The following is a 25,607-nucleotide window of genomic DNA, read 5'->3' as shown; positions in this document are numbered from 1 at the left end:
TCAACACACCAGTCTCACTTTTTATGTCTTGTTTCGAGTACGCATGCTCACAAAAGCACTGCACTGAATAGCACTGAAATAAAGACAGGGTTTTCCCATGGACACTTTGAGATGTCGATATGTACATTGTCAATGTGCATGACGTATTACACCTATATACAATACTACTTTTCCTTGTTTAGGGAGAAGATCTTTGGACCGCGCACACTTTCATTTGCACACAGCTCATGCTGAAGATAGTCCTACTGCAAGTATGTCACCTGCAGACAGACGCGTCTTATGTTTGTGTTGCCTTGTAAGATTGCTCTACGTTGGTAAGTATGTAGACACACTAAACAGTCTGCAGGCCTTCGCTCAGTTGACGTGCTAGGGTGTAAATGTTTCATACTCCAATCCAGTTGGATGCCATTGAATATTTTTAGCTATGCAACAAAAAGCAATATGCGCGAATTCTGTCGTTTAAGAAAGTCCTCGTGTTAATAAATTAATCAAGCAATAACGTCATTGACGAGAAAGGAGACTAATTCTTGATCTTAAAGTTCGGTATCTGAGCAGCTCGTTTGAATAAGTATTCATTTGCGGCCCTTGAGCTTCTTCCTGGTGTCAATCGATTTCCCCGGCAAGGTGTGTCGTTTTGACGAGGGTGACCCACTTCGGAGAATGCAATGTCATTGACCATAAGACATAGTTCCTGCTACGAAAAACCTCACACATCGGTTAAACAAAACTATAATAAATTGAGCAATTGCGAACAACGTTTCGAGACCGCTTCAGTTAGCCCTCGTTATACTGATGTATAATAAATCTGTAGATTAGATATAGTTACATTATAATGTAGTTAATTATTAGATGATGTGTATTAATGAAATGTCATTTAGTCTTTTCACGTCCAGTTGAACTCCAAGATAAGCTCAACTTTACGATTAGCATATCGGAGGTAAGTAAATCTCCACTCCTTTACTATTTAAGTATCTTTTACCATAGTATACAATGGATATCATGTAAATACGGTTGACGTAAATGCAACGGTTAAACCGTCCGGGAAATGCAAAGTGCTGCTTCAAAATCATCGAGTGGAGGCAATTTTGAGGAGAGAAAGTAAATTTTTTTTTGAGCATGCAACTTTCCTGCCACTTAAGGCGGATTCGTTCACTCAAAAGCTTCACATCAGATAATTTTCCATGGAAACATTTCAAAGGCCATTTCAAAGACACATTATTTGCATAATCTGTACCTCACTGCCATATCGTTATCCTTTGTGATACCCTTCACCCACCCCTTTTGATACTGTGAATCATTTTCTCATCCCACTGAAAAATTATGCATGAATTTATTGTTTCTGTACTGGTCTCATTGTTCGAGTTACGGAAAGCAACGGATAAAACACATAGACAAAGCTCTTAATCGACCTACCCTATCAGTTGGAACTATATGACAGGAAATAAAGCGTTTTTAACCTGGCACATTTTTTATTTCCGGCATACATTGAACGTTGATAGTCGCATGCATTCGGCCATGTAATGCCTGAATTCCCTCTGAATCAAATTGTTTATATAAATCAAAACCTTCCTGTCTTTTCCTCTTAAGACAGTACATTCTTGCGATTGTTCCATGTATCATGAATGCACTGTCTTTTGCCGTTTCAGTCAAATTAACGAGTCAGGGTTAAGTTCCCAGCTTAAAGGTAAACAATAGGTAAACAAGACTGTTTGTTCGGGAATTACATGTTGAACTATTTTCTTCCGCTGGACTTGTAGAGCCTGGCGCCTGGCATGAAAGTGTACGATCTTCAAGATACTTTTGGAAGCACAGTAACGTCGTTCCAGATTCGGTCAGGAAACAAGGTAATTAGTGTCTGTATACAGGCGTAGTTCCTGGGCAATGTCGTTGATGTTTTGATGTTATGATTATTCACTTCGAAGTTACTGAAATCATGGAGGTAGCTACTCCATGCTGAAATGTATTAGCGGGGAGTCAACGGACCACATATTGACTTAGACGGCCATACGGTCATAATCTCACAAGTTAGTCACAAAGTTTGACAGGAAAAAGAGGATCGTACACCATGTTTCAGATAGACACACACTTTGAATATTGAACTTGACATTATTAAAAAAGCGCATAAGGTAACACCAGACGTAGCGACGAAGTATAAACACCCAGTCGCAAAAGATGGCGTCCATGATGCCGCAGCACCTACGAGCAAAGTAAAGGAACGCCCTCCAGTGATAAATAGCACAGGAGAGATGATAGTAGTGTGCCTAGCGAAAGATGGAATTAAAGCACGAGTAGAGAGAAACATAGAGGTATGAAGTATAGTGAGCAAGGTAAACAAATGATGAATCTGGACTCTGTCAGTTCTACGGGATCTTTGTATCATCAGTTCGTATATTATGCAAACCTATTTACGCAGAATAACACAGCATCCTAAAAGTATAACGGATATAAAGGAAGAAAGCAAATTGAATATTCCAGTGTTGAAAATCATGTAATCTCCGCATCACATTTCCATTTTCACATCGCGAACTTCGATAGCAAAGGTTTTAATCCCGTAAAAATGACCAATTATGTATATAACGTTTCTTTCTGAGTGAAATGGGTGTCCACGTACCTTGAGCTCTGTTCACCGGCTGTTTCCCACTACAATTATTCTAGTGAGCTGTGAGCAATTATCCATGTCTATTCAGAATATCGCTCGAATTTTGAACTGTTAGGCTCACTACGCGTTTCTCCTGTTGTAGGATGAAAGGTTCAAGATGTGGCGTAATGGTACTCTTGTGACAAATGGCTTCTTAGACTCTGATATCGACGATTGCTACAATCTAATCATTTCATTCATCGTAAGTTTTTTGTGTCTTACGTACCAATAGAAAATAGGAGGTGGCTAGGGGTCTAGGTATAGTGTATGCATAGGTATGCACATATTAGGTGGGTGGATAGGATCGACGGATCGGCAGGTATTGTCAATTAGTTAATTACTATGAATGCAAAATGTTTGGACAGTGAGGGCACTGGATGCTGACAGCTTAACATCCAAATACTCCAGTTTTCACCTACGGAATGGATCTTCGCTGCATCAAACATGCTTACGCATTGCAAATATATAGCTTCATGCGTTTCGGACGGGTCGTTTCCACACTGCGAATCACAGCGACGAATCTTTCACCTAGTTTAGTGAAGAATGCGTCGGGCATTAATTACTGTGCACGGGGACCTGGCTGTGTGAGAACTTTGAATCTCATTACTTTCTTCTATCTGTAATAGCGCAGTTCACAGGAACATGACGCGATGCTGGTAGTTAATATTCTCGATGACAGCGACTGGCCACCGTTTTACAACTCAACGTGCGAAACACCAGTTTACACAGGCCCTCGAACTTCCCCTGTAAGTAATCACTTTATTGTGCATAACTCGAACAGACTGGGAGAACGCCAACTTCAAATTCCATTTGTTAAAAGCAATACATAGCTTGAGTTGCACAAATGTTGATTTCAGATTGTGTCTGAAGTGCTGCAATGCCGGGAGATACAAATGATGCAAAACTTAATTATGCAGGATTTGGTGTTAGCAACGTTTATCGCACGTGGTTTAACTTTCAATGGTTGTACAGGAAGCCACCTTAAAATGGTATAGGGCCACAAATACATGTATTTGGGCCTCAGCGAAACACCGCGAGTAACATAAGTGACCATCAGTACAGCTAATTATCTGAACAGTTCTCAATTTGAAAGAAAGCAATCGATAAAGGTAATTCTCGCTTTTCTCTATGAAGTTATCGTTTACTGGTACTCATCTTCTATTTTAGTATTTAATCAGAGAAAGTAAATTGACCATTCATCATACCCAATGACTTCCCACTTTGCTTTTGTAGAACGGTTATCTCATGGCAGATGTTTTTCTTGGCGACGAACGGATATCTGGATCCAATGTCATCGGATTTCAAAACCTCGTCTTGAAAGCAGACACTGACAATGGGCGATGTAAGTGTTCGTACTGTAAACTGAACCTCCTTTGATAAGCATCTCGAATACTCTTCTTCTCCACAAACCATTCGTAGTTTAGGTAGTGTGCGCCTTCAAAGTGGAAGATTTAAGCTTTTCCTCAAACTTTCCTAATTAAACTTTCGACCATTCTCTTACCAAATCAACAATAAAACTCAGGGGTCACCATGCAAAGCTTCGAACTAGCGAAACAAATTACTCGATATTTACCGATATTTGAAATTCAAAATGGCCGCTATTCCTGTGTTAACTCTATGCGGAAAAATAACATGTTGGATTTTCGAAAAACTAAGACGGGGAAATTTTTTCTTTCTCCAAGAGCTTTAAAAAGAGCTCCCACAAGTGGTAGATCAGAAAGGAATTGCAAAAATTTGAGAGTCCGAATATCTGTCCCTGAGGTGCGTTTAACCTTAACACCAATTGGACTGTATCTTGGAATCCCGTCTCTATCATAGGGGGTGTTTATGTACCTTACAACTTCTCTGCTATAAATATTTGTAAGCAAGCTCGTTTATTTAGTTCGTTCATGTATTTGTTACCCGTTTGCCATTTACGTATTTGCTTGTTGTCTTTTCTTGTTCCTTTATATTGTTGGTATATTATTTATCGGTTTGTTTTTTTATTTTTGTCACTTGTTTATTGTTCAGCTTGATGTACCCGTGATTTAAAGTGATCATCTGTAAGTGCAATCATATGGTTACGTTCAGATGACATGCGAGAGAATGTCCATTAGATATCGATTTCTGTTTTCGGCAGAATTTAACTTATAATAGTTACATATTTCGTAGAGATAAGATCACAAGACATCGTTTCGATGAACATTTGTGGTTTTGCTTGTTTTACCACGACCGTGGAACGTATCCCCGTTTCTCTATGATTACCCAGCAGAAGTGAACGGGGAAAATTCCAAGAGTCTTCTCTGCTTCCAATCAGAATCGCAATTTTATATTTTCTCGGGAAATGACTTTGTTTAATTTGGGCAATAATTTCAGTATTATTGCCTTGTCTCAATTCTCGGTGGTGTTTATGTACCTTACAACTTCTCTGCTATAAATATTTGTAAGCAAGCTCGTTTATTTAGTTCGTTCATGTATTTGTTACCCGTTTGCCCATTTACGTATTTGCTTGTTGTCTTTTTTTTATATTGTTGGTATATTATTTGTCGGTTTGTTTTTATTTTTGTCACTTGTTTATTGTGATCACCTGTAAGTGCAATCATATGGTTACGTTCAGATGACATGCGAGAGAATGTCCATTTGATATCGATTTCTGTTTTCGGCAGAATTTAACTTATAATAGTTACATATTTCGTAGAGATAAGATCACAAGACATCGTGTCGATGAACATTTGTGGTTTTGCTTGTTTTACCACGACCGTGGAACGTATCCCCGTTTCTCTATGATTACCCAGCAGAAGTGAACGGGGAAAATTCCAAGAGTCTTCTCTGCTTCCAATCAGAATCGCAATTTTATATTTTCTCGGGAAATGACTTTGTTTAATTTGGGCAATAATTTCAGTATTATTGCCTTGTCTCAATTCTCTGCCTGCTCTTGGGCTGGTATTGCCTGGATGATAGTGTCTTCGCTGACGTGCTTGATAAAGGGATTTAGGTAATATTCACTTAATAAGTCGTTAGGATGTTGATCTGCAAATCTTATATAACCCAGACACTTCTAAAATATTTAGGTAACATGGACATCGTCCTCCAGCTATTTGCCTCATACGGGGATGTTCACGATAACGCCGTGAAATTTGACCAGCTATCAGGGCCAGCAGTTCCTGAACCACGAATAAATGCCTTTGAAGACGGGGTGCGTACATTTTACAAGAGCTAAATTTCTTTCATGAAGTGTTTATCTCAAATAATTCTATGCCCAGTTTTCTTTTGGATAAACAATGCCCTTTACTTCAGGAGAAAATTACTCTGTTTAACAATAGTTAACATTTTTAAATTTTCAAGATCGTATAAACTCATGATTGCCAAGTGCTATTCCAAATGGGCTTCGCGAAATAAATCTGCAGCCCATTACGATTTCAATGACAATTTGAATAAATTCATTCACTACTCGATTTGTTCCAGGATACCTTTCCAAAGAAGCTTTCAGAGTTTTCGAAACTGTCAGATCCTGTAGTTGAGATAATTTTAGATCAGTATTCCACAGTCGCCCCCATCGTCTGGCTTATATCTATCACTCGTTTATCTGATGACAAAATCATTTACGCATTGAAGTCAGAGGCTGTCATTCAAGGTAAGCTAATGAATGTGGATTTACCAAAAACCCTCACTCATTTCATTATGTTTGTAATACAAATGATTTGTTTTACCCTGTTCCTCGATGGAGTGTTGCCGGCTATTTTAACGGTTGAAGACTTCAGCTAGGGAATTAACTCGCTGAGAGGTACCACTAGGATACAACTACACAGTGACGCCGCAAGTTGAAGTGGATGTTGTTTATTGCAAACGCTGTCAGCTTGACCAACCAGAAAGTCATGCTCTTACATCACAAAGTCATGCCGAGGCCAGGGGAAGCCTAGACTGACAAAAGTCTAAGCCTCCCCTCAAAGTCTTGAATCTAAAGTCTAGAGTCCAAAAGCCTCCTCCAAAAGTCTCCAATCTGATATACTCCGAAAATCGGAAACTCTGCAAATCTGAAGATCTGAAAATCTACCTATACACATGAAAACTTCACATTAAATAGACAATTTTGCAAGGCGTAACCTGAACATGTAAAATACATTACAGGAAGTAACTGTACATTGGCTAAAAAGTATTAAAGACATTTGATTGGGTAAAAGATAAAAATCCAGGTACTTGATTGGAAGGAAGTTTATAAAATATTCAGAATTATTCTGCTGAGTTGGCATCCCAACTAACGCTTTTTAATATTTATAATGTTCTTTTGACAAATGCCGACTTCTAAAAATAATAGTTACTACCGTTCCATGGTCAAGATTTGCGGAGCCAGAATTTGATTATGTATGTATGAGCCATTGTTTCATGCCGAAGTCAATTAAATGATGACCACCGTGATGTAGCCATATCGGTGTCATACTTCATTGTTTTAGCTTAATTGTCCGTTCGAGTACCAGTATCAATGTCAATGCCAGTAAACATCTTTTGTTCGTATTCATCTGTCCGATAGTGGCATTGTTCGTTAATTACACCTTGGCAATGATACTTGAGGTAATAAAAGAACTACCAGTAATAATACTCCAGTAAACAAAAGAAAAGACCCTCCACGTTGCACCGTGTGACATTGTTTATCTCCGTGAACGTTCGTTATGAGTTCAACAAAATTGTACATATTTCCTATAATAGTTTTACTTTAAAAATTACAATCGTAACAGGAGACTTAATATAACAGTGGCGAAATTTGAGTTTAAGTAGAGCTGGATAGTGATAGGGTTGTGGTATATACTTTGTTCCCAAATGTACACCACTTGTGTCAAATATTGTTTCAGTAGGGGCAGGTTCTCAAAGACAAAAGTAATAAACCCTACACAAACTCTTTCCAATCTGTCCAGGGCTTTGTAATTTCCGATGCGTTCTAAGATTTCATTGATTAGTAAACAGTTTTTAACTGATAAGACAAGCCTGTAGGTAATTAAATAGGAAACTGGTTGTTGAGTGTCAAACAAGTGGACCGCTTATCAATATTCACCTCTACTTAAATGTCAAATCTGCGTCGCTCGCCACTGTAACGTTCTTTTCCTTGTTCGTAAATGTTTGGGCATGGGTTTACTCGAAATCGAACATTTAAGCAATAAACCACACCACGCGAGGGTATACCACGATATTTTGACCAGTTCACAACATATGTGCATGAGCGATAGGGAGTGCACTTTTATGGCAGTGACCTGGTTAAAATCGAGTAGTATACCCGTTGCTGAGGTGGTTTTTTGCTATTATACCGTAATATTAAATTGACATCCTGAGTTGAAATGTAAAAAAAAAAAGAAAATTTTCTCTAGCTGAGAGTTCGTGCCTGTTCCGGCCGTGCTATATTGCGAATACACCGCGGTTATTTTCACGTCTCGACCGATCACATTGCAGTATTTGCACCATCAATATACTGCCCTGCTATTATGTAATAAAGACATATTACCTGGTCATGAGGGCAATAGCGCCCGTTTATTAACCCTAGGGACCATGCGTTACAAAAACACATCGCTATTCCCCGAGACCGTAGGCCGGGGGTAGGCCAAGAGTGAGGTGCTTCTGGTAATGCAAGGCCTCGAGGGGTAATAAACGGCTGCTATAGCCAAAATAAAGACCAGATTCAGATTCTAGGTTTTATAACACACCATATACTCTTCCTCTTGTATGTCATTGTTGTAAATGTGCTTTGAAATATACGCACTGAAATAATACATAAATGTTCTTCACGGCGAGTACAGTAGTGCAAATTGCTTCACAAAAAGAAGCAAACATGTCCTTAGCACGCCTCACAACGTCCTTGGTTGCACTTGATTTTTTGTTGTCAATGAGATCGTCAGGTTTCTGCGCCACTGAAATAGAAAATCTTGCTGTTTTAGAGAGAGGCTCGTTGCTTATCCCTGGCGCTCATTAGGCCTACGTTCTAGTCACCCGCCATCGTTTCAAAGCTGCAGACGACAGTCGACACGTACGGTCACATGAGTGGGCACTTTTCCATCTTTGGCCAAAAACTATTTTCCCAGGGAAATAGTCTTTCAAATATACCCTTTGGCGTCACTTTAAATTTGTTGATTCACGGGAACTAGACGTACCTATTTACCCGTCACGTGACGTATTCTGGAGAATGGAAACACAGAATTAGCACTTATTATATCACACCAGATAAGCTTAGCAATCATATTGGTCGAGACGTGAAAATGACCGTGCTATATTCGCGATATAGAACGGTTGGAACATGCACGAACTCTCAGCTAGAGAACAAAATCCTTTCTGGATGGTTAGCGCTACCGTTATAATATACTGTTATGATATGTAGCAATGAACCACCTCGGCAACGGGTATGCCACTCGTTTTTGACTAGTTCACTGCATATATTCAGTGGACTGGTCAAGATATCATGCTATAGTCCCTTGGTGAGTCGGTTGCTGATATCGTCGTTTCCTTCTGGTATATTAATACTCGGAAATAAAGATGTACATGGCATTTACTTACAAACCTGCACTACTTCAGTACGCCTTTTCATACGCAAACCACGCTCCGTGTAATATTGCATTTTGTTGAACTAAACATTGCAAACTCACTCGCATATTACGTTCATAATCACTAATATAACTTGCGCACTCATGTTTTTGGGAGAGCCTATTAACTTCTCTCCTTGGGATTCAAGGCAAACGGTTCTGCCAAAACACTCAGTGACACATACGATGAAGTTCAACAAAGAAAATTTAATCACACATCAACATCTAATTGTCTGTGTACTGCAATATTTAGTGCCAAAAGAAATGTTCCATATCCAATGTGTGTGTGTATATGTAGGAATGGAACCCACTTTCCATACACTTTTACATTTTTATGAGATGCTCAATACAGTAAGCTGATGTATCAGTTAAATGTGGCATGACTGACATTGCCCCTTTTGCATTTTAATTCCTCGGAAAAGAGACCTCAGATTCAGACTGCCTTTAATCACAGAGAGAATGTTCCAAAGAAACATTACAGGTTTCCTTAGTGACTTAGGAATTACGAAATACGCAGACTAGACAAGTCAAATAACTGCCATTCGATTGGCATTGGGGACTTGGGTTCAAGTACTATATCGGTCACTTGCCATGCCCAAATATTAATGTAGACACAATCAAATATACTTTGTGGTGATAGATATTTCAAAAAATAGCATTTCATAAAAAAGCCTGTGTATATATATAAGTGTGTAGAATTGAACTGATCCTGCAATCATGAAGACATGTGATTGGAAGCTCTACGCCAGGAATACAAGCCCTTATACCTGTTGGGCGAAACGTTTATTTTTCATAATCTGCACCCGCTCAATAAATATTTGTTTCAACAATTTCGGACATTGTGTTCTGCAGGCTGCCCATCCGGTCGATATGGATTGCTTTGTGATAAAGACTGCATATGTCAAAATGGTGGAATCTGCCATGGGTTCAATGGTGCTTGCAAATGCTCCAAAGGATGGACTGGACCCGCCTGCGATATAGGTAGGGGTATTTGATAACTCTATTTAGCTGTAAATGAGTTTTTGCCATTACTAAATTTTAGGATTATCTAAAGAACGCACTTTGTAAAATTATATTAGGAGCCATGTACATCAACATAGGCGCAATATAGAAAATGCAGGTAGTAAACACATACAGAAATATCGTCGTTTACAGGATAACGAGTGTTTACAGCATAAAGTTGAATGGGACACGCTTTCATGCAACTATATATTTACACTTTTATAGTAAAGTGTGGCTTACCTTTCCATGTTCGCACCGATGCTGGGGCAAGTGCCCACCCCATTTCCGATGAAAGTTTCAAATCGAGGGAGAATTAGGGCAAGCACTGTCAGCGACTTTTCACGTATTTCAAGGGGATTGCAAACTTATCGAGTGTCAATTGCCGTGTAGAAAAGCGGCTTTACGATGACGCTTTAATGATCATAGTTCAACTGTTGTAAAATAAGAAATGGCTTCACTTCAAAGGCGCTCGGCTCGCATTGTGTGTGGCCCTGTGATTGCATTCGCGTTTGTAATAGAAATATGCCATATTTATACACAGTAGCTGTACATTTCAAAGTCTTTCATTTTCCATATTTTTCAAAAAAGAAATATACAGGGAGAAAGATGCGAAAAGGAACTTACTTGTTCATCAAGACCACACTACGTTTGCATAAAGATACCATAAACAGCTGCGGTCACTTTTAAACATTTTGAGATTTCGTCTGGATAAGGTCCCCCACAATTTTATTACGTGCTAAGGACCTTAGGCAGTAACTTCGAGCAATATGACAAGCTTATTGATTTACGACTTCTATCCAAAGGCTAGCGTGTGAAAAAAATATTTGAGTGGCCAAGATAAATGGTCTAATTACCATCATGAAATGACGCAGACTCCCTAGTACATACTGTTTCTTGATTAAACCATGAAACGGCCTTTTACTTTGCAGTTTCAAAAGTGATATCGGTGGTACCACGAAGCACCGCCGCAAGTTATGGTCAAGTGGTCTATCTTTTCTGTACGTACAACAACGTCAAAATCAACTCTATGTATGGGGTGACATGGACATTCACAAATGATTCGTCTGTTAGAATATTGCAGGATCCAATGGTTTCTATTAGGTCTAAAGTGGATGGCAGGTCAGAATGTTTTTTGATTTTTTCTTCGACGTGCGTTTGTAGAACGAGCAGAACCGTACAACCGAGGTTCCTAAATGGGATAAAGCCTATAGCATTCCTCGCCTTGATTGAGTTTTGTTTAAACATGAATGTATGTGTGTTTGCTTTATTAAGCTTCACCTATCTGAAGAGGTTGAGATCAATTGGTAATATCTTAATCGGTGAACCACCTTTTCAAAGGTCAGAGTGTAATTGGTTAATTTGATCTTTACCAAGGTAAGATGGTATCTCACTGATGCAAATTCGAAAATAATGGAGCAAAGTACTTATAAACTGCGCATGCGCTGATCGAAACCTCACCAGGATTCCATAAAACCGTGAATACTCCCGAAATTTGTTCTACAAATTTGTAAGATGTCTGAGATATCCACTATCTTTGCTAGTCTAACAGTGTTCCTTCGGGTAGGGGCCAACCCATTGGCAAAATGTGCCTTGAATCATGCAATTGATAACCCTCACCATTCGGTTGTAAAAGGTCCTCGAATAGCTAATCACGTAACTCCTGAGAGCTGTGCTATGTATGCACTGTACACTTCAAGAAGGCAACGTCTATAAGGGCTTTGCGTGAATTTCCACGCATTGCAAAGCCGAAAGGAAGCACAATCCTGATGTGATGCCAAAATATTATATTGACAATATCGATGTTTCACAATTATGATTATTAATATAATACTTCTTAAATTGTTCACTCCTAGTTAACCTGTGTCGAAGTAGCCAAGCCATGCGTATTTTGCGATTGATATTCATCTACTTGGTAAAGGTCACTATGTACAATATAGCGACGTCCTTTATATATCTATGTCCATTCATCCATCCATCAATGTCTTTAGCCATTTGCATACATACATACATACATACATACATACATACATACATACATACATACATACATGCATGCATGCATGCATGCATGCATGCATGCATGCATGCATGCATACATACATACATACATACATACAGACAGACAGACAGACAGACAGACAGACAGACAGACAGACAGACATACATACATACATACATACATACATACATACATACATACATACATACATACATACATACATACATACATACATACATACATACATACATACATACAGACAGACAGAAATACAATTTATACAAACATACTATTGTAGATACATCAGACAGACTACGGCATTAGCTCTCAATTAACTACATAAGCTCTCAATCACATACATACCAATGCCAAATGAGAGTTACGATAAAATAGTTATATCTAAAAGTCATCCAGGGTCCATCTCACTCACCAAGACATTAATAAGTAATGAAAGTCCTACAAATGAAGCAGTCGTATCTTGGATGTCATGTTATGTCTTTGACGTGACAACAGAGCGTTGTAAATGTGATAACAAAAGAAACTGTTCCCTTATACCATTATGCAGTGGAAAGGAAGGCGTAAAATACCATTGATGATTGAACTCGTCCTCTTTATTGTCAATTTCAAATGCATACCTTTTGGGAGAATCTGTATGTCTCCGACTGGTAGAAAAGCTAATTTTAGAAAGTCTTTTATTCCTACAGCTCTGTTGATTTAAACCTTATTGTAAATCATGTGCTGTCGACTGTCGTTGTTTTGCATTTTGTTGCTTATTCGATGAGCCAAACGGTAATTTTTTGTTTTTATGAACTGACTGTAAATTGAATTGAATTAAATTCCTCTAAGTCTCACATCACATTGAAATGTAAGAATATCATAGTATTGCTATTATACGAAAAATAGGAGCTAAAATGACAGTTTACATGTCAAAATTGCCAATTTTACATAATCCATATGTAACAGTTAGCACATTCCTAGCAACCTAGAAACAAAACAACAAACACTTTGGAAAGTGGTATTAGTTACTGTACATGTGTGTGTCCGTACATGTTTGGTATGTGTCTTTGGTTTGATATCTCATGAACGTTAACGATTGATATGGTTGAAATGAAATCAAATACACAACTGTATTTGTAATAACTACAAGTGATTAAAAGTGTGTATCTTGCATCATCGGAAAGGCACGGAAGGCGAAAGTTTGTTTTAACAATGGTAGCATTGTGGACAAATTCGATTTTATTGAGAGGAACCTGATGCACAGGCCGATTTGGACTTGTCTCTCGTAAAAACGTCAATATGGTCACAAGGCCAAAGCAATTATTTAGACATATCTGTACCAATTCCATTCAAGGTTGCCAAACGTGTACTATGATTGCGAATTTCTTGAGCAGTGTAATCAATTACGGCTGAAAGGTTGCCCCTTTGCTGCATTCTTTGAGTGTTCACCCAACTTCTTACCGACGCCTATATGCATATTAGTTTTATTAATCACATGTTCCGATATTGCCGCCCGACGACCATTTGTCATGCCATGTTTCAGGCAGTTTCTCATATGGATGACAACTAATTTTTGTTCGAAGTTGGTTTTAAGACAGTATGGCACGAATATATTACTATTAAGCTTAATTTTGTTTCAAATATGCTGCATTATACAAACATACCAAGCCGGCCATGTTTCTTACATTTTTCGAGCAAGACGGTAGCATCGACTTTTTGTCTTTTAGTCGACTAATAATTGACAACTTCAACGAAGAGGATGTCGGCGTTTATGAATGTTCAATAACCGATCAAGACGGGGTAAAATACACCGCCACAGCAACAGTTACATTCTCAGGTAATTGTGTGTCTCCTCGATCATCGTAGCATCAAACGAACATACAAATAAAGACGACCATGACAAAACGTTTTCCCTGCTTGTATTCATGAGAAAAACTGCCTATAGATTTTATCTGGTCTGTGCTTTAGGCAAACGGTTTAAGATTGTTACAAAGGTCATTCAATTTGGGATAAATTCTGCATTAGGGTCAATTATCAAGTATAGGATTATGAAATATGTACAGTGGCGATACAGATGTGAGAAATCAAACAATAATTGTTCTGATGTTTATGGTCTGGGCCGTTGATATGAGCCTTGGCGAAAACTTGGAGCCTCTACACTGTTTATGTATCCCGACGTCCTTTCGCTAGCTATTCCCCGAAGGAAGACGGTGAGCTATATTACATGATGGAGGATCCGGGTATACGGAGCAAGCTCTTAAAGATGGAAAAGTAAACACAGTTTTTTTCTTATACCAAGATATTACATCCTGCCAGGCGTTGCCCCTTCTCTTGAATGCTTGTGTTCGTAAAGACACCTTCTATATACAATTTCTTGAGTGGGTATTTACATACAGTTACCATCTCATCATTAGGTGCCTCTCCCTAGTTAGTAATGGCGTATTTGTTGCCAAGGTTTATATCAATGGCTAAGATCATAAACACCAGAACAATTATTTGCTTGTTTGATTTCTCACATCCGTATCGCTATCGTACATCGTTCATAATCCTGAACCTGATCGTTGACCTTTATGCAGAATTGATGTCAAAGTGCCACGTTTTTTAATTAAATCAACAATGCCACATCCCTGGGGTAAGATGGCTGTTTAAAGGCGACTTTTACAAAAGTATAAGTGGGTGTATACATTCACACAATGGCCTATACTAATTTACTTGTTACCACACAAGTTTCATTTACCCAAGAAAAAAAATACCAGCTTCGCCGAAAGTTGGTATGTGTGTCCTTCATAAATATCATGATTTAGGGTATTGACATATGTAGTAATATTCAATCAATCTACTGTCTATCCAGTAACATCCTCTTCGTGTCGAAGACATCATATGAATGCATTGTATTTTCATGATAGGCTGTGTGGACAATTTCTACGGTGCTTTCTGCAACGAGACGTGCGATTGCAAACAGGCTAATAAATGCGATCGATTAATGGGCTGTGTTTGCCTGGCGGGGTGGACTGGAGAAATGTGCGACCTTGGTGAGCATTTACATCAAAATGTAGCTATCATCATCATCATCATCATCATCATCGTCATCATCATCATCACCATTGTCATGTACCTACATTCACGTGCCAGTAAAGCTATGGGGAAAGCGCCCTCACATCCATGCATTTTTTTACGTATCACACCTGGCCTGATGCCCAAATATGGGCAATCGCGTGCATCCCTTAACTACCTCGATTCTGATTACTACGCGCGGTGCTATCCGCAAACGTTCCATTCATACACAAAGCCAGGAAAAACGTCTGCTGGCTCAGATCGTAGTGGTGCGTGGCGACATGGAGCCAGGCCGGTGCCATCGGCTTATATTTCTAAATTCGAGTGAAATCCTGCGTATACTGAGTGCATGTCCCTTCAGTATAAATTACAGTAAATTGACATCACGCTTTTGTCCCGCTTACACCTCGATATCAGCTTGGATCTCTGTTGGTCACGTACTAGTACGTATGTTGCTTTGCGCATTCGAAAATTCTTCAGGTAAACAAATGACGTCATTATATATGTCAATCCGCGACGGGTAGAAGCCATCGCTTTATCAGAAAAATAAACACAAATGGCGATGAATTTTTGATATCGCACGCGTAAGGGCCCTCGCATGCACTGTGATTCTACAAAGTTTTGACTGTTCTCCATACAATGATATTCATACCTGCCCTGAACAAATTTCGGCAGTTTTGATTGGAGACGTGTGCCGGCTGATTCTTTCCTTTTCCCTCAGATGTCCAAGCACCGAATATCACTTACTGTCCAGAGAATCAAACTGTGCTTGCAGAAGATGATGAAAACTCCGCTGCGGTTAGTTGGATGAGTCCGACAGTAACTGACAACTCCAATCAGCTGGTCATTTTGGGATCAAATCGAGAAGCGGGGGAGAAATTCAGTGTTGGGAAGCACGACATCATCATGTGGGCTTCGGATCAATCAAATAATACAGCTTTTTGCGACTTTTCGGTATTTGTTAAAAAGAAACTAGAACATGGTAGGTTCTATAATGTTAACTTTTTGCATAGCGGTAAATAATTATTCCATATTTCTTTCTAATTAATTAGGGTCGCAGGTCTGGTTGGAGAAATTGCAATTTTAAATGCACGACCAACCGCCCAAAGTTTGTGGCATGCCAAGCTTTATCCTTTCAGAAGCTTTCAAAATAGGATGTTGCTTCTGTATACAACCGCGGCCATCTTCAGATCTATCTCAGTCTTGCATTTCGCATTAAATCTAAAAATAATAAGCAAGCCGCGGACGGTTATATCACAGTCCCTCTGTGGATAGAGGGACTGTGGTTATATAAATGTTTTAAAATGAAATTAGAAAAATCTACACGAAGGTGCCACTAACATTATTATATTAGCGATGAAGAAATGAAACTCATATTTACCCGTCTTTTTATCGACAGTTGGCATCAAAGTTATACCATTCTACATGTGGATCATAATAACGGCTGCAGTTGTCACTGTTGTGATCCTGAGTGTATTCATCACAAAGAAAGAAAGGCGTTACAAACTTCTGAGCGGAAAAGACCGAGAATTTGAAGATTTCCTGCAGGCAAGATTCATACTTTTAATTGTGCAAACGTATATTGATGCATATCCAGTTTGTGCATATAACGTTTTGACCAAATGTCTCCTTACATAAGCGTATCGTTTTGTCCCGCTTCATCAGAGATATCAGCCATGATAAGGCAAAAGCATTTAACAGCAAAGGTGGTTTCTGTAGTTTAATTTGATCTTCCGAAGTCGATTAGCCGAATTGCATTTTTATGACGGAAACAGCGGCTTTCGGCTCCAACATAAAGTGGGTCTATTATCTGTTTACAGCAGTTCGTTTTGTTTTTACATTATATTGCTTTTGATTTTGTAAGTCTCTTGTCTGCATTATTCAGGAACATTTGCCGAAAGCAGCATTTGCTTGGAACGTTGACAGGGCAGCATTGAAGATTCTCAAGGAACAACCAATCGGTGTTGGCGAATATGGCAGAGTGTACAAAGGTCGATTGACCGTCCGTGGAAAGGAAGACATTGTTGCTGCTAAAACGCTCTGTGAAAGTGAGTACTGAAGGGACTTAGATATACTCTGATGCAAATTTACGTGGGAACCATCAGCAATGCAGATCTCTTCTTCTCGCATGCACTGTGATTCTGCAAAGATTTAAAACACAATTCATTGTATCAAGCTAACAGTAAGGAATTACATATTTACACGGACTCCAAAGAACCTGTAACTTCTGGTACACTGGTTCAGTAGCCACTGAGTCAACACCAACACAAGTTGAAAGTTGCAAAGGTTCGTGTTCAAAAATGCCAGTTCTCTTTGGCCAAAACTTGTATAAATCTTTCGCAGATTCAAAATACTGTAAATATACAGCTGTCGAGAAGAAAACGTGAAAGAAAGAAAGAAAGGTTTGTTCTTGAACGACCTCAGTATCAGGGAATGTGTTTTCCTGCTTAAACAACTGAAACGGAACCCTTCATTGTGTTCATTTGAGTAAAGATAAAATCAACTCTGTATTTTATAGCAATACAAGACCAACGAACCTGTATTTTCATAGCACTGCAAATTTCAAAATATATAAATATACGAAATGTGAATGATGATGTCACTTATATGACCGAGCTACACTGACCAAGATGTTCTCAATTCAATTCAGCTCGTTCAGATGCAATAAGCCGGAAAAATTTTGTACACGAGGTTCAATGTCTTCTGGAACTGGCATGCCATCCAAATATTATTCCCTTCCTTGGCATTGTGATCAATGGAGGTAAGGGTTCCTACATAATCATTAACCTAGTTGACAAAAATTTTGTAGCACAAAAATTAGGTAAATATTATGACAATTTCTTATATAATTATGATATATATATATATATATATATATATATATATATATATATATATATATATATATATATATATATATATATATATATATATATAATCTGAACGTGCTTAGTAATTCGGTTGTTTTATAAATTTTCGTTGATTTGGAATTTCAGACAAACATTTCTAACATTAGTTTTGGATAACACTGTGCTTGTGATCAATCACCCATGTCATTCGTGGAGACCTCCAATTCACTGTTGCAACTGTCAACGTTTTTCCTTTTTATTCCAAAGAGCCAAAATATATATTGACAGAATACGCATGCCAAGGTGATCTGAAGAACTTCCTCATATCGCTTGGATTACTCCGCACAGAAACTGAAACGCGATTGATAAAAGTTGCCAGAGACATCGCCAATGCGCTGTCATTCATGTCCATGAAAGGTGTGATGCACAAAGACATCGCTGCTCGCAATGTGTTCCTGACTAATGATTTCACAGCCAAGATTGGAGACTTTGGACTTGGACGAGACGTTTACGAAAGACTTAGAAGTGACTATCATTCGCCTACGTGGGTAGGTTGTTGATTATATAAGAATAACTGATTCCACTGTTTGTTCACTGACAGTGATAAATATTGTACTCCGTGAAAAAGTGATGGCCGCGGTTCCTTTGAATGTCGATTGCGATGATCAAAGGCTTAGACTACGCTGTATACCTGGGCCAACTGACATGTTTAACTATTAAGGTAGTATGCGCCTCGAAATTGAAATATTGAAACTTTTGCTTTAACTTTCCATAAGGAAACTTTCAACCATTCTCATTCAAAGAATAAAAAATCAGGGTCTACCGTGCAAAATTTGGCACTAGAGAAACTAATTACTCTGTATTTACAGATGTCTGTAATTCAAAATGGCCGCCATCCCAGCGTTAACTATGTGGGGTGAAATTAATTTTTTTTCACAAAACTAAGACGATGAAAACTGAACTGCGCTTCATTATGAGCCCCAACAAGTGGGCAAACAGAAATGTTTTGGCAAATTTTGACAGCCCGAACATCTGTCTTCTAGGCACATTCTGCCTTAAAGCTTTTCAAAATCTTTTTCGGTTTTGTCCGCTTTAAGCGTCTGTAGGAATTCTTCACACTTTCTATTCATTTCACCGCATCACTTGCTTACTCTGTGTAACCGTGATTATTTATTTCTACCTGTATATCTTCTTTCTTGTTGTCTGGTCATTTAAATGTAAACACACATCGCTATAAAGACCCATTGTTCAATTGTTTGAATGCGGTGGTCTGTCATATTTAGCACTGCTTATTCACGGCTGACCTCGCGATACATCTCTTCCAAGGCAAATATTCAGTACCAATTCCCATTACGATGGATGCCTCTAGAGTATCTCATCGATGGAACCTTTACACTCGAAGGAGACATGTAAGTTTACAGGTCGAGAGATGAACGATTGGAAAGTGTATTGGTGCATGTCAGTTTCAGAAAGTATGAGCAATAAGCTTAATCAGGCACGGGATGAAAGCCTCAGTTTTTACAATGCAAGATCCGAGTTGCGAACTTTTTATAGACTTCTTTCCCATTGCGTATCGAACTGTAGCGAATGTAGCGAAGGCTAGGAAAGGAAGTGTAATTACAGCGAAACATATCAATGTGCGGCCTTGCCTCCGTCAACAGATAAAATGTTATTCCTAAAATACAACAATGATTGGATAACATTGTATATCTCTCTCTTGTCACACGAAATATGCTAACGAAGAACATGCCAACGATTTCATTTTCAAGATCATTATCTGTCCTTTAGAAGTAACCAACGCGCCTACATTTTCTTATTGATATTATTGTCCTGTTGTTTACATTCGCTGATATCTTGCTGAAATGGAATGTCGTAATTTATTCGTTTTCACAGATGGTCATACGGAATATTATTGTGGGAAATAGGAACGCTTGGTAAGTGCTAGTAATTTTTCCCCCCTAGAACAAAGTTTTCGTCCGAGAAAAAGCGACATTGTTTATATTTAATTGAATTATTCCTATCAGTTTTAATATGTTTCATTGGATGCTTGTCTTTTGACAAGGCGGTTCTCCCATGATGGATGTTCCGATCGGAAATTTACTTGAGTATCTACGAAGTGGCAGAAGACCAGTGAAACCAGAAGGATGTACACCCAGGGCGTGAGTGATCATTTTTTAATATCCTATGACCGACTGGTGTGATAAACATCGTAAAGTTCTTATAGGTCATTTATTTATCAAGTCACAATATTGCTTATACAATGAAATATTTCTTGATTTCATAAAAATAAAATTTGTGGTGATCTTCTCTTTTTTACGATAATGACATTCCTTATCAGATTCTGTCTCTTAGGGCACAACTGTACTTTGTTACATATCGCTATGCAGTCATGCCTGCTGCAAAAACAATTTTCCGAATTATGATATTACTCAACTAAAAGAAAACGAATGGCACATGCTTACCCTGAATACCTCTATAGACCCATGATTCATTGTGTTTCATTTTGATTCGATCTTTCTTCTGAATCCATGCGTATACCAACATCATACTCAACGCACATCGTGGGTTAAGCATACTGAAATTAAACTGCTTGACGAGTGCTTATCGATAATGTCACAGTTACCTACCATAGACTCGTGCGTTTCATCTTTTGTAGATACCAGATTATGCGGCGTTGTTGGAAATCAGACAGGTACGAACGGCCATCACCCGACGAGCTCAGAGCTGACTTTGATAATATATTAAGAGCCTCATCAGCTAACACATCTGAGGTATGTATACGTTCGTTCCTCCACTAGTATTAAGGTAGTATCGCGCCTCAAAGTGAAAGACTTAAACTTTTGCACTTACTTTTCTCTGGGCAACTTTCAACCAATCTCTTTAAAATGCTGAATAAATATCAGAGGCTGTCGCGCAGAGTTTGGTAAAAGAGAAAAAATTACAGGAAATTTACCGAAATCCGAAATTCAAAATGACCGACATCTCTGTGTTGACTCTGCTAAAACTCGAGGAAAAACTAAATTTTTCGATTTTCACGAAAATAAGACGGCGAAACCTATATTTTCTCCAGGGGCTTCAAATTGAGCCTCCTCACACAAAACAGGAATTGTATAAGTTGGAGAGTCCGAATATCTGTCCCATGGACGCATTCTACCCTAAAGGGACAGAGCTGCTCGTTTTTACTTTGCAAGAAAACATGAAACATGGAATACTTACATGAAGTCACTCAGTTAAAAAATGACGACGGTAAATAAGTACAAAATGGCCAAATATTACCCCTTTGCTGAACCCAAACAGATGATTTCTTTTGTAACCACCAGACAAAATGGATTTTTTCTATTCCGACTTGCCTTCATATGACAACAAAATTGCTACAATTCATGGAAAGCTGCTGTCCCTATGCACCGCCAGTTAAGATTTCATTAAAAAAGCTCGAGGAGGTAAAAACTTTACGGAACAGTGTATATTCAGCCATGTATGGCAAAACTGCACACAGATCTTGATTTTTGGTACTTACCGTAGAATGCTTAACTGAATGTTTGATCGTCCCTAGCTGCAAGCAGACTTAAGGTTATATATTCCGTATCTACACGATTAGCGTTCAAACTTCAGGTATCTTTTACATTTGCAGAGATTTTTCACCGAAGCGTTCAAAGAGAGACACAACAATAGACATGATGATGAATTGACAGAATGACGTTTTCCATCGAAATATCTGAAAGGAAAATCGAAGGCAGCTTGGCCAATCTACACCGGACGAAATGATGAAATTATCTACTTTATTGCATGGCTAATTTAATCTTCATAACATACAATTACATTATGTAGAATTGTCGTATACAGTATCAAATCGAATTCAAAGTCTGACGGCTAAACAAGTCTGCACTTGATTTGACTACCTCAGGAATATTTTTTGAAAGTTGTATTATCAGATATCATATAAATACAAGGACAACCATATCAACTTAGATTCATATTCCTAATGGAAGCATGGAAAACTATACTGTATGTTTGCTTTGTCTCTGACGTTTTGCTGTATATCGATTAAAATGTCTTCATTTGCCGTCTATGTATTGCTAGGTAGATGTTATGTCAACATGTGTTTTGTATTAATGTATTAAAAACTATCTACTGTTGATTGACCAATCAGAGTGCTCAATTCAGGGTGTTTTATTTCCTCGTAAAGCCTTGGTCACCAAATTCCAGAAACGAATGACAGCGCCGTAGTAAAGTACTGTCCAATCAAAAGTGAACATGTCATATTCTGTAGACATCTGGTACGTTTTAATATTCAAATTTGGTAACACAGCGGAAACCAGCTGCAACACAAAATCTGCTGTGCCCTAGGGCATTTATATAATGTGCCCTAGGTCATTTATAGGATGTTCCATTACATTGGAAGGCTATTTCACAAATAAAAGTTTTAATCATATTCTAAACATGTTACATTGACAAAGGAGACGTTTGACGTAAACACATTGAAAACGAAAATATATCAGTTAGGGGCGATAGTTTTTAAGTCGGATAAAACCCTCGTACTCGGGCTTTTCTGGTATATAAAGTCAAACCCTACGATAAAATGTCTCGGCCTGCGGCCTCGACATTTTATCGTTGGGTTGGACTTTATATACCAGAAGAGCCCTCGTACTCGGGCTTTATCCTATACTTAAGGTAGTATGCGCCTCGAAAGTGACAGACTTAAGGGAGAGAGCACCTCGGGGAAAGACATTCGGACTCTCAAACTTTCACAATTCTTTTCTGATATACCACATGTGGGGGTTCATTTAAAGCTCTTGGTGAAAGAAAACTTTTCAAATTGGCCACCATGCTTGTGTTAACTCTATGGAAAAAAATTCCGATTTCCGAAAAAACTAAGAGGGTAATAGTTTTTCTTTCTCCAAGAGTTGCAAAATGAGCCCCCAACAGTGGTAGATCACAAAAGAATTGTAAAAGTTTCAACTATCTGTCCTCGAGTCGCGATTTACCTTAAATAACATTCTAAAATGGTGCTCTTCAACATGACTCTCATATTTTGCATATACATCGTTGCCGTCGTGTGCATGAGCTTTGACATACTTATCATAAAACTAGTGGTTTCGCTGCACGCTCACCATAACGAATAAGTTGTCAATGTATGGTTCGACGGGATTCCGGATGGTTTAGATCAGCAATTTGTATCTAATATGAATGGTAAATGCGAGCCACCGGACATAATTACAGGTATCCCTTAATGTGCCATTTTGTTTTCTCTTTTAAGTTTGATAATAATAATTTTGATTATAAATAAATGTTGATGAAAAGTGATTCGACGCTATCTGTTACTTTTTTGCTCTACATACGTAAAAAAGTTGCAATTATTGTAATGCTTCAAAGGCAGGCATTCTTCCGATTTCTTATTGGATCACTTCCAAATTCAAAATGTGTAAATGCTTCTAAAACTGGGTGTCCTTTAATAACTAGCGCATATGATTTAAGTAATAAAAGAAGGAACGGTGATTCTATATCAGTCCACATTGCTGGTACAGTAATTTCTTAAGTTGAAAGTTGCAGCATACTAGGTAGTTCTCCTGATGAAACCCTATGTTGGAAGAATTATGGTGATTAGTTATGCAGGATTTTAAGTTTTGATGACTGCTCCTAGCAGACTTCCTTGGTTTACCCAAGGGAATATTACGTCATATCATGGATTACTCCAAATTTCACTGGATTATCATGTTAATGTTTCGGGTTTGTAGGATCTCTATGAAAGGTTTACATACTTTGTGAAAAGAGGTTACCCATACTTTTCGACCTGCCCTACGACTTGAATTCTGCCTAGCTCTTTGTTATGTCCAATGTTATGTCTATATTAGACAACGATTTCTTTACTTTAACTTTATCTTTGTGAGTTATTTAGCCTCAGAAGACGTTGAACTTGACCTTTCTTTCTAATCTATGCTGCCATGCGACAAGGGTATGGAATACAGTAATCAAAACGACAACACCGCACAAACCGTGCTTGAAAATGATGAGTTCTGGACACTTTAATAGCGGAATACGGTTAGACGTGTGTTGTTGTTTCCTGAAAACAAGGTGCATCATGCTGAAATTGTTGTTTGCATGATCGTAGATGACACTGCCGAAAAAGTGAATTGGTCCTGAGAGAGGTCAGCTATGTGTGAATTTGGTCAAAACAACGTGAGATCACATGACTTTTACATAAATAGGTGAATTTTTTTTTCATTTTACTCTCTCATGGACTATCTCATTGTGTTTTGTAGACAACTTCGGGCTGTAACTGAGTTTCTCTAACTTTCCAATCAGCTTTTCATTTGCTACCGCAGCGCGCGGTCAAAAGGAAACGCGGTAACGTCTAGCAAAAAATCATGTCTGTGTGAGCATGGCCGCCTTACATCGATTTCGCCATTGCATTGCCATCTTAGTTTGGGGATGTCACAGGAAAACTCGTTTCATTAATTTTCTTAACTTAATGGAACGGTAAGTGATCTGGGATATCTTTTCATCGAATATATATTTCAAGAATCGTTTACTCTTAAAAACTTTCGGTTTCGTGTCAAGTTAAATGGTTACTGGCATAAGGATATTACACAAGTTAATTTGACCTGACTACAACTGCTATTATAATAACTTTGAAATAATGGTGAAGTCGATCAACTTAAAAGACATGCTTACATATTTAATCTTACTTAATAGCTATACGCATCGACTGAAAATGAATCACCCACTCAGAATTCACCATTATTGAAGCTTCTTTCAAATTTGTTATCTCAACGAAGTGTTGAAAAAATCAAAGGAAAGCACTGTGAAGAGAACTAGAAACTAGGTATCGTCTCATCTGAACCAGCAGATGTCGACAGTGGGCCGATTGTTAGTACATTGCTGGAGGGCAAACTTTTAAAAGTTGCACTGTTGCGGACTAGAGAAGATTACTCCGCTAATAGGTGTGCGGCAGTTCCAAATTTCGAAATGGCTGCTGGCAAACTCCTTCACGGTCAACACCACCAAAAACAACAAATCACTGTAAGTACCACAAAAACCTCTACGTGACGACTCTTTAATCTTATCCGGGCCGCGTAATTTGTCTCTTTCAGTCGTGTCTTCAACCCTGGCTAAAACTTCTTCCACTTTGTCGCCTCGGGCAATGCCCTATACTAAGGTCGTCGCGTAATATACTGTCGTGTGCATGTGCCACACCATTAAAGATAAGGTCACTTAGATATATAGAGTGATTGAGAATTATAGGCAACATGGTTGTTGTACAATTTCAGTTCTTTTCAACATTTATTTATTTATTTATTTATTTATTTATTTATTTGACGGGTCAACAGGCACAGGGCCCGAAAACAGGGCCCAATTTTCTGAAAAATTGCATCAACCCCTAAACATTCTCTAAACCATATAATGAAATTTGACAGTATCTTCTGCCGTATTTAGAATACATTGTCATCACTGGCTAGGGATATGCCAAACTCTGTCAACATGGATGCACAATTAGAAATATCTGCCCGAGTTTGCTATTGTCAATGACC

General features: G+C 38.4%; 1 protein-coding gene across 1 annotated transcript; it reads left to right on the top strand.

Moving 5' to 3' along the window:
- Positions 1-32: 32 nt before the first annotated feature.
- On the top strand, positions 33-22,193 carry LOC139146986 (uncharacterized). Its single transcript, XM_070717839.1, has 22 exons — positions 33-314; positions 879-937; positions 1,758-1,844; positions 2,742-2,840; positions 3,265-3,384; positions 3,872-3,980; positions 5,689-5,813; positions 6,083-6,251; positions 10,030-10,158; positions 11,109-11,298; positions 13,903-14,012; positions 15,082-15,207; positions 15,951-16,211; positions 16,629-16,777; positions 17,115-17,277; positions 17,880-17,990; positions 18,346-18,626; positions 19,405-19,487; positions 19,972-20,012; positions 20,141-20,237; positions 20,735-20,849; positions 21,710-22,193. The coding sequence occupies exons 1-22, from the start codon at positions 254-256 to the stop codon at positions 21,773-21,775; spliced, it is 2,751 nt and encodes a 916-aa protein (XP_070573940.1). The 5' UTR covers positions 33-253; the 3' UTR covers positions 21,776-22,193.
- Positions 22,194-25,607: the final 3,414 nt, after the last annotated feature.

Source organism: Ptychodera flava, chromosome 13, assembly GCF_041260155.1.
Source record: "Ptychodera flava strain L36383 chromosome 13, AS_Pfla_20210202, whole genome shotgun sequence".
Classification (NCBI taxonomy): domain Eukaryota; kingdom Metazoa; phylum Hemichordata; class Enteropneusta; family Ptychoderidae; genus Ptychodera; species Ptychodera flava.
Note: the sequence above shows the minus strand (reverse complement) of the source record. Positions and strands in the feature narration are given on the sequence as shown.

Bases quoted from the DNA above. Each gene is read 5' to 3' on its own strand.
- LOC139146986 (XM_070717839.1), top strand. From the start codon at position 254: ATGTCACCTGCAGACAGACGCGTCTTATGTTTGTGTTGCCTTGTAAGA. The intron at 10,159-11,108 runs GTAGGGGTATTT...TTTACTTTGCAG, and splicing joins TGGACCCGCCTGCGATATAG to TTTCAAAAGTGATATCGGTG. The intron at 17,991-18,345 runs GTAAGGGTTCCT...TTTATTCCAAAG, and splicing joins TGGCATTGTGATCAATGGAG to AGCCAAAATATATATTGACA.